This window comes from Cajanus cajan, chromosome 7 (assembly GCF_000230855.2).
Source record: "Cajanus cajan strain Asha chromosome 7, NIPB_CcT2T_4, whole genome shotgun sequence".
Classification (NCBI taxonomy): Eukaryota; Viridiplantae; Streptophyta; class Magnoliopsida; order Fabales; family Fabaceae; genus Cajanus; species Cajanus cajan.
Window position 1 is genome coordinate 4,953,785 of NC_138523.1, and position 10,580 is coordinate 4,964,364.

General features: G+C 30.4%; 1 protein-coding gene across 2 annotated transcripts; it reads left to right on the forward strand.

The window, feature by feature from the left end:
- The first annotated feature begins 1,049 nt into the window (after positions 1-1,049).
- LOC109789055 (alpha/beta-Hydrolases superfamily protein) lies at positions 1,050-7,049 on the forward strand. Of its 2 annotated transcripts, none has more exons than XM_020347920.3 (11): positions 1,050-1,734; positions 1,941-2,008; positions 2,480-2,550; positions 3,216-3,458; positions 4,418-4,581; positions 4,682-4,737; positions 4,839-4,891; positions 4,976-5,090; positions 6,324-6,421; positions 6,599-6,724; positions 6,807-7,049. In XM_020347920.3, the coding sequence occupies exons 1-10, from the start codon at positions 1,604-1,606 to the stop codon at positions 6,668-6,670; spliced, it is 1,071 nt and encodes a 356-aa protein (XP_020203509.1). In that variant the 5' UTR covers positions 1,050-1,603; the 3' UTR covers positions 6,671-6,724; positions 6,807-7,049. The 2 variants fall into 2 exon arrangements, with proteins under 2 accessions (XP_020203509.1, XP_029125212.1); XM_029269379.2 differs by having other exon boundaries at positions 1,051-1,734; positions 6,801-7,049.
- Positions 7,050-10,580: the final 3,531 nt, after the last annotated feature.

Below are 10,580 nucleotides of genomic sequence, written 5' to 3' on the forward strand. Positions count from 1 at the left end.
AAAAGTTTGTAAAAATGCGCTTGTACAAGATAAAGATTTTTATTTAATATATAGGGGTTGATATATTAAACACGAACAAGTTGAACCTATTCTGCAAAATTAAAGCCTAATTCTTACCTATTATCTATCATAGACTTTTTTAAAGTCAAACTTATTCTCATCCTTAGTTATGAGGTTTTATATCATGATAAAGATTTTAAGGATTATTTTAACTTCTTATCTAATTTAATTTTTATTTATAATAATTATTTATGAATTAAATTTTAATATTTTTAAAAACTACCGATAGATAAAAATAATTGTGTTACAATCTAACATATAGCTTACATGTGTAAAAATTATCTATTTATAAAAAAATTAAATATAATTTAGGTTTAAATATATTTTTAGTCCCTCAAATTTAAAATTATTATTTTTAGTTGTTGTAATTTTTAAAAATCTTATTTTAATCTCTCATGTTACTAATAACATATTTGGAAGTGACAAACTAACACAGTTATACAATATAATATTAGTTAAAATTAATATGATATTTTTACTAATAAGAACACTAGTAAATAAATTTTATGCGACAATATATGATAAATTTCTTACTAAAAATTGAATATAAAAGTCAAAACAATATTTTTTGAAATTACATTACTAAAAAATAAGTTTTAAATTTAAAGGACTATACTCTATTATAAATTTTAATTATATATAATAAATATTTAAGATATATAATTTTCAAGTTAAAATCCTAATGAAAATTACAGGAAAAAATAAACAATTTTTCTTAACGAAAAATAGATGCCTTTAATCTTAAATTTTAAAATACTCCAGTGATATATGCAAATCTTAGAAGTTAAAATCCTTCACCATTTAAGCCGTGCCTACGCGGCTATACGCTGTCAGGTAGGTAGCTGGTGGCTTTTTGGTTTTTGTTTCAGCACTTAAATATATCCTAACAACCATCTTCTATATCTTTTATTTATTTATTTCTTTTTTTTTTTTTTTTTTTTTTTTTAGAGCTCTATTTACTTTGTAATCTCTTCCATTTATTGAAGTTTGATCATGGCACAAGTTGTTTTTCTAAAGCAAGCATCATTTCGCTGGATCTACGCAAATAAGCAATAACCCCAAGGCATCGTTACCGTTATCCAAAACCAAATGCAATCATCGATCATAGCATGATAGAATTAGAAGCCATTTCACTTCACGTCTTTCTTAACTCTTCCTCAAATCACAATACTCGTTCACATGTTTTTCCTTGTGTTTTTGCGAATACTCTCAGCTCTCGCCACGTGTCCCATGGTTTTCTGCATTACTTTCCTTCGTTCTCAGGTAACAGTCATGGAACACTCCCGCACCAGAAAAAGTAACTAACTCTTCCTCTTCACCGTATAAATAGCGCCAAATCAAAATCAAACCACCATCCGGTTGCGTTTTCAAGCACCGTCATCGGGTTTCTCTCCAACGAACTCTTACTTTTCGTTTTTTTTCTTTCTTTCTTTCTTTTCTCGCGCTTTTTCTCCGATTTTCTCGGGAAAGTCTTTCGAATTTTCTGCAGCGATCGGTTTCGGACTCCGATTTCGCGACTCGCTAGGGTTCCTTCGTTTGCCCTATGGAGGAGGAGAAGAACGTGTGCGCGTCGGAGTCGGCGGTTACGGGGAGCCGCGATGTTTGGAGTTCCGAACCCTCGCTCGCTTCCTCCGCCGATCACCTCGTTGTAATGGTGAATGGAATCCTCGGAAGGTACTGCTTTAATTGGATTTTGATGAAATGCTGATGCTGTGGTTTTACTTGGTTGCGTTTGATTTGGTGTTGAGGCTTGGATTTTAGTTGTTTTTCAGGTTTTGTTGATTGGTTGGTTGATTGTTTGAATTGACTCTTTTTGCTTTGTGGATTCATTTGTGAGTGTGCTTTTGTTGGAATTAACTGATTTTCTGGTTCATGTGCAGTCAAACGGATTGGAAATATGCAGCGGAGAAATTTGTCAAGGAGTTGCCGGATAAAGTGTTTGTTCACTGTAAGTCTCTTTGAAAAGCTTTGGTGATTGTATTGTTGGCTCAAAAGGAGAGATCCTTGTTGTATGTGATTGTTTGATTTATGTTATGAGTGAATAATGAGTAATACATGCACTGACAGTAAATGTCTTTTACATTGTTGTCGAATGGCAAACCGCCTTGTATGGCAAGGTTATGAACTTTTATAATCACTGCCTTAGAAGTCATATTAAGGATGAATTTCTAATTAGTTGATAGTGTAAAACTTTTATACCGATAGTGCATGCCAATTGAACTCATTTTAGCCCAATGTTATACATTTTCTCTATGATTGTGGAGAAATACATTAAGAAATTATTCAAAATAATGTGTCCTTAAGTTTTCATTTTGAATGTTTATGGTATTTTAGTTGACTTCATTCTTCTAGGATATTTATTTCTTCTGGAAACTAGAGTGGGCTTTAAATTTTGTATTTTGTGCTTGCTTTCACCCAGGTAGCGAACGAAATGTGTCTATGCTTACATTAGATGGTGTGGACGTAATGGGAGAGCGATTGGCACAAGAGGTTAGTATCTGACTATATTGTGTGATCTTTTTTATGAATCTGCATGTAATGTGAGTCAATTTACTCAAATTTCTCTACATTCATTATCTGTAAATTATATTACCCAATCTTTGTCATTATATTAGATGTTATAAATGTTATTGTGCTTATGATAGACAATAAATAATATCTTCAGTTTCTAAAAAGGTAAAAAGATTTAAGTAAACATGGTGTCAGTCCGTATTGAAGTTGTGTATCAAATGATATGAAGTATACTGTATCAAATATATATTTACATATCCTCTCTGTTACTGATAAAGCATAAGTACATGTAGCTTTCATAACATTTTCATGAGTAATTTATTGGACAACGAAAGGGATTTTCCTACGGTAGAAATTCCGGATGATATAATGTTCCATAGGTTTGGAAGGGAAATCTGAGCCCATGTATTTGGATATGGGAACTTAAAGTTTGCTCACCAGAGATCTGGGAAATCTATGGAAATCTGAGTTTCTGATGTATGTTGGAGATGGAGAAATTTCATGTCGTATTTTAGGTTCAAACGAGTCTGTGTTAACCAGAGAAATGTAATATTTGAGATCTTTACTATCTTCATATTCCTGTACACTACCATGGTATTGGATACATAATCATTGTTGTTATTACCAATAACTTTAACTCTTAGGTGCTTCAAGTGATTCAAAACAAGCCAAATATGCGTAAGATATCCTTTGTTGCACACTCAGTGGGAGGATTAGTGGCGCGTTATGCAATTGGGAGGTTGTATAGGCCACCTGAAAAAGGAAATATGGAGGACTCAGTCAATGAAGAAAGTAAGGAGGGCTCAATACCTACAATAGGTGGCTTGGAGGCGATGAATTTCATAACTGTTGCCACACCTCATCTAGGATCAAGGGGCAATAAGCAGGTACTGATTATTTAAATTTTTCTTTGTTTCCCAAATTTAATGATAGGATTAAAGAAACTATTGACAATGTAATTAGTCTAGCATAGCATAGTTTCCAGATTCTTTGTATATAAATTAGGTAGGAAAATTGGGACCTGCCAAGGAAGCACAATTCTTATTGTTTACATATGCAACACCTATAATTCTTTATTATGCAAGAGGGAAGTTGATTTCTTAATGAAGAAGGTAGATGTTTGAGTAATTTATCTTTTGTCTTACTCTTATGTTTATCTGACTTAGAAGTTTTGAGAGGTGAGTCTTGGTGCTATGGTTAAGTCTTTCTTCTATTTTTACTCATATTCCAAATTAATTGTCTATGTAGATTTGTTTACTCTGCTTGATAACTTATATTTATTGTTCTGTCAATTCCATGCAATCTAGATTGTCATCCTACAACTTGTACCCATATTCTACCAAACCAAGAGTAAGTGTTGGTGGGTACTTGTACTTTTAAAAGCCAGGGAACAGTACCCTAAATCAATTATGAATGGCTGAAGCATATATATCTTGCATCTTGTGATCTTTGGTTCAAGTAACTCATGGAAGTAATACAAATTAATAATTTAGAAGTCCAAAATTAACCAGATGCTGTTGGAGTGTAATTAGACATTTCCAGTATAAATAATTTCTTCCAATGGGTCTTCTCTTTTTTTTCTTCATCACATTTTCTTCTATTGAAAATGATTTATGGATTTATTTTGATAGTTGTATGAAGATATTTTAGAGTAGGCTGCAATACATGTATTTGTTTTGCACCAAATGCACCAAAAGTGTACATGATATTAAATTCAACACGTGGGATATCTATCTGTGTGTCTGTGCTTATCATCAACCAGGGATACCTGGGATCTTTACATGAAAAACATTTGTATCACCTTCTGCTACTTGGGTATTTAAATATGTTGGTTTCTGGATTTCAGGTTCCATTTCTCTTTGGGGTACCTGCTTTTGAGAAGGTGGCTAGTTGTGTTATTCATTTGATTTTTAGAAGAACAGGTCGGCATCTTTTCCTCACTGATTATGATGAGGGAAAACCTCCACTGCTTGAACGGATGATTGAAGACTCCAATGATTTGTATTTCATGTATGTTTGTTGCTTCTTATGTTAGTTTGCTTTTATATATGGAATTTGTTGAGTTTGATTCCTTTAAAGGATCTTCATGTCTTCTGATTTCTTTGTGCAGGTCTGCATTGCGCGCTTTCAAACGTCGGTTTGCATATTCAAATGTCGACTATGATCGTATCCTTCTTATTTGCTTCTTATTTCTCCTAATTTTCGGTGCATTCAGCCTTATTCATTTCATATTCTTTTATTTGGTTTTTCTTTACAATGTCTTTTAGATATTGTTGGCTGGAGAACATCATCCATTAGACGTCAGAGTGAACTTGCAAATGTATATTTACTGACATAACTTTTTTTATGTTGCCTTTAATGAATCATTGTTATCATATAATGATGTAAAATATTTGGTTGTTAGTGGAAGGATACCATCAATGAAAAATATCCACACATTGTATATGAAGAACACTGCAAGGCTTGTGATGCTGAGCAGTGTGACATAACAGAAGATAACAGCTCCGACAAGATAGAAGGTTTGCATCTTCACCCTGTGCTCTTACATGGTTCACCTTCCTTTGCTCTTCTGCTTCCATATAATCTTTGGCCAATCAGTTCTTTCTAGAATACTACTGGTATTAAACCAAATGCTGTTGTTCACAAAATGTTGATATTTTCTTTGTCCTTCTGTTATAATATAGTCTAGAGTACTGTGGGTACCATTAGGCTATAATACTGTGGTTGAGTGTTACTAAATTTTGGGGTTTACTTTGTCCTTCATTTTCAGACAGACACAACATCTATTGAAATTAGTGGTTTTAGGTAGTGATGTTAGAAGGGATAATCTAAGATACTCTAAATTACTCCAAATATACAAGCATGATATTATGAGATTTTCTGATCCGACACCCCTCATTAAGAAGGGGTATATGTGCAACAGACAAAAGAATAGAGATGGGGGATATGGGTACAGATGAACAGTTGTAACTGCTGCCAAGCTGTTATTACTAACTCAACTGTGATCAGCAATGGTAACCAGTAGAATAAATGGGAATATAGTCAGAGCTGGGGGGTGGATTGTTGTCTTCATTGGAAGAGGTTCTGGGCACTCTCGAATTGCCCAAAGCTGTAAACATTTCTTCTCTAGGTTCTTACCAATCTAGAGTTAACCTTAATAAAATACATGTTCATTTTTGTATTGTGCTAAATTCTTAATTTCCCCTCCTTTTTTACTGGTTGATTCTATCTCATTCTTTAGAATATTTTAACAATATCCATAGTTGTTTGCTTAAAAGAAATCGATAGTGTACTCTTGCATATGAAGTGCATCAAGTTATTATTTTCTTTAAATATGAAGTTTGAATTCGTAAGCATTGAATAATCCCAGTAGAAAGGTGAACATGTTTCATCGAAGTGCACCAAACCATGAGAAATGGTGAACAATTTCTGGCGACAACTCTGATAAACAATGACAAGTTTTCTTGCTATGAAATCCCCTACATACTTATTTGGATCGGCTACATTAGGAGACCATAGAAAGGTTCTTACTCTAGATGGTTTTACACTTCTAAAGTTGGTAGATCACAACAGTTTTTATTGATCCATTTATAGCTGGTTCTACCTAATTGATAAGATTTGGTTGTTATTGTCGTCATAGATATTACCCTGTATAACTAACGGTGCTTGAATTTGGACGGTGGTCTGTTGCTTTTTATTATTTTATGTTCTTTCCAAGTTGCAATTTTTCTAACTACAATGAGCACTTGCAGAGGAGCTTGTGACAGGCTTATCTCGTGTGTCATGGGAAAAAGTAGATGTTACCTTTCGCAATAGCAAATATAGATTTGCTGCTCATAGTGTCATTCAGGTCCGTGTCTTGCACTATCCTTGTTATCACCACATTTTTAATGAGTGCATATCCTTCAAATTTTGATATATGGTTCGATCATTATAAATCACTATTTAAGTTAAACTCTTGTGATATGCAAACTGTATTTGTTCGACTACATCATTTTTCCTTATGTTCTTCCTCCATCTTTTACAGGTCAAAGACCAAATCACACATATAGAAGGCGCAGATGTCATACAGCATATGATTGATCATTTTATTGTCTAGAAGCTTTTTCTGTCTAAACTATGCTTCCTTCTTGGCGATATAAGCTTATCATAGGTAAATCTCAGAATGCCTACGGTATTTGTAAATAAACTTGATTGATACTAATCGAATTTATCTGAAATTGAATTAGTTGCAGGATGGAAACAATTGGTTCCCCGAGTGACAGTTCTTCGTTTGTTGCGGTGAAGAAATTGAAATTTTGCTTATTGATCATCCTTTGCAATGTGTATATAAACTAGTCGGGAAATCCGTACAATGCATGGGGACAATATAATTTCATCTATTCCATTTTTCTTGTATAAACTTTGTTTTTTTATTTATGAATTTAATCTATATGCATCGACAGTGTAAATGCTTTTTACACTGTCATCCGATAGTAGATTATCATGTATAGTTTGTTGACTGCATAACAACTACTTTAAAAATCATACCTATAATGATTTTTTATTGATTAATATAATTTTTTTACATTAACAATGTATTAAAATTAAGCTCTTTATTTATTTTCATTTGATACACATCATCCTGGACTTTAGCAATTTGATTTGGCAGGAGAAAGCATAATTTTTAATATTCTTTTTTTTTTTAGCTACAATTCTCCAAATTTGGCAATCGTATATTAGACAGTTACACTGATTGAGTTAACTAATAAAATTCCTTCATTAAGTAATTAAAAAGGATGAAAAAAAATATGAACACTGCGGTATATAAAGCCTCATAATAAAAAAATATATTGACATAACACTTTGATGTTTACTGTTAAATACATTAATTCATTTTTCATATACATTTTGGGCAGGTATTTCATAAAAAAGCCTCATGTTCTTCCGTGGGGAAAGATTTTGTTTAAAGATTTTATAGTAAAATAATTTTTAATAATTAATCATATTTGAGCAATTACATTATACAGTTGTATATATTTATTATCTATGTGTTTATATTTTAATAGTTCTTTATGTAAATTTTTCATGAATTTAATTAAAATCTGTTTAGTGTAAATGGGTAGGTATTTCATAAAAGAAGCCTCATGCTCTTCCGTGGGGAAAGATTTTGTTTAATGATTTTATAGTAAAATATTTTTTAATAATTAATCAAATTTTAACAATTACATTATAGATTTGTCTATATTTATCTGTGTTTATATTTTAATAATTTTTTATTAATTTTTTTCATGATTTTAATTAAAATCTGTTTATAGTGTAAATGTGCTTATGCCCTGTCATCTAATTATAAATAATATGTATGATAAATTTTTTAACTTCTATAATAGTCTTATAAGGGATTCTAATTAAATGAGAATATAAAACATCTTTATACGGTATGACAATTGAACTAAATTTCCATTATGTTATTTAGATATTAATAATCTTTTATGTAAATTTATATGTTGATCGATGTAATAACTAGTATTTTAGTCTCTTCACTACATAAAATTATATAATCTAATTATAAAATTATTATAATTAGAATTATATAATTAAAATTTATTATAATCTAAATAAACAAGATAATAAATAATATAACTTAAATTTATTATATAATTAAAATTTATAATAATCTAAATAATTAGGATAAGCAAAAAGTAAATTAAATAAGTTAAAAAAATATTTACAAACCTTTTCATTGAAGAAAAATTCTTAAAAATATTCTCAAACAAGATAATAGTTCATGTTTAATATATAGGATTTAATGTGGATTTGTGATTTATATATATTGATATATTTTCATATTATCATAATTAAAAGGGTAAAATATATTTTTGATACCTCTAAAATTTTTCAAGCACGATTTTTCAAAATAATTTGTTCTATTTTGATTTACGTAATTTGAAAATGCATCATTTTGAGTTTTGAAAATGATTTAGATAATGCTTTATAATTGCTTTTAAATGCTATCTAAACTATTTTGATAACCAAAAGTGATGCATTTTTAAATTAGTGAGGTCAAAATAGAGTAAAAAAATTAGAGGGATTAAGATCAAATTTAAAAATTCTTAGTGGGGTTAAAAACATATTTTCCCTAATAAAAATGTTACATTATCAATAATCAGAAATTATTTCATATTATTTTCAAAATAATTATTGTAAAAAATTTGTAATCTGATCTTGTTATGGACCTGAGTATACAAAAATTTTAGTATGAGACATTTTAATTAAATTTTATATATAAATGTATTTTTATGCAAATTACCGAATTGATGGGTATAAATTTTGTAGTATATTATAGGAAACGAGACAATTTAAGCCTCCTTATTTTTCAAAAATAAAAAATAAAAATAATACAATGGTTACTTAAAAGAGTGTGAGAAGCTTAGGGTGAGATAGAAAAAAGTAAAAAAAGAAAATAAATAAAAAGGAGATGAAAGAGGTAGTTATAAGAACAAAATAGTCTAAATTGTACACAAAAATGGTATATCCTCTTTATTATTAGTATTAGTATATAAGTATAAATTAAGAGAAAATGAACATTTTGTGCCTATGTGTGGTTATTTAAAAAATAAAATTGAAGTAATAGGGAATAAGTCATTTGAGGTAGATAAACATGAGAGATAAGGTAATTTACATAAGCGACGGTGAGATATTTTTCATGAGGAATAATTTACATGATAGAAGAAAAATGTTAAAAGAAAAAATAAGCAAAAAAGAATTAAATATTATATTTATATTACTAAGAGAACAATGGTCTAACAAAATGTGAAAATAAAAAATATTTACTGATCTTATCAAGAATAAGATCTTTACTAATCTACTTTTCATCCGAAACTTCGTCCTAAATCTTCCTATATGTGTAAGAGCACTAAAGATCAAGTTAGTCCTTTGAGTATATTATTCTAATGTATATATTCTTGTCTCATACTTTGGTAACTACATTGTGTTATTTGCTTTCTTCTTGTCTATTATAATCGACCTCTAAGCAACTATGCAGGTGTTCGTCTACATATCTTGGTCTTTCTCTATTGGTTTTACCATGCCTATAAATAACTTAAGTAATTTGTTTGAGGTTATTTTATCCAACCTTGCAGATTGGGTAATTATTTATTTGACCTTATAGGTTAGCTAGTACGCAAGTCTCCTAAATCTTGAATGGAAGCATGAACAGAGGGACTTTAATGTGACTAGAAACAATTAATGAGTGTGCATTTGCCTATGTGCCAAGTTGCCATGATGTGTATACATGTAAATACTTCAAACTTATAATTACACGTCAAGGGATTTAAATGAAGGGCGTAACATTCCATTTTTTTTAAAATAAATTAGAATAATTGAATATTACACGGGAAATATTTTGTTAATACAATAAAATGGGAGAAATAAGTTAGAAGATTTTGGGCTAAACTCTAAGCCCAACTCGGAGGCTAATTAAAAATAAGAAAAAGGGAAGAGATTAGATTGTTCATCTTTTAATACCTAGAGCACTTATAGAAGGAAACCTAGAGGAGACTAATGAAGAAAGCATGGATTAGTAATCATAGCTACAGGAAACACATTGTTTCCCAAGATCCTCACTCTAGGTAAGGAGAGTGAGATTGTCGAATCCGTTAGGCATATATGAGAGATAAGGGTAGAGGGACGATTCCTAAGTCTCGAGGGTGTTGAATTTGATCTATGTAACTCCTTATGAATGAATTGATGTTTTATTCTCTTATATTATATGAATTTGAGTGTTGATTGAAATTATATTGAGTTGTTGGTATAAATTGATGTATTTGTAGATTAGGGTATATTGTGTATGAACTTGAGAAGTTTAATGGATTGAATGAGTTGTATGATTTGATGATATGTTATTATTATTTGAGTGTGGATAATCTAATTGATCGATTTGGTTATAAATTGAAATAATTGATGTGTTTGTACGAAAGTTTGAGGAAAGGAATCATGCGGATCGTGAGTTTGGAGTAGATTCTACATTC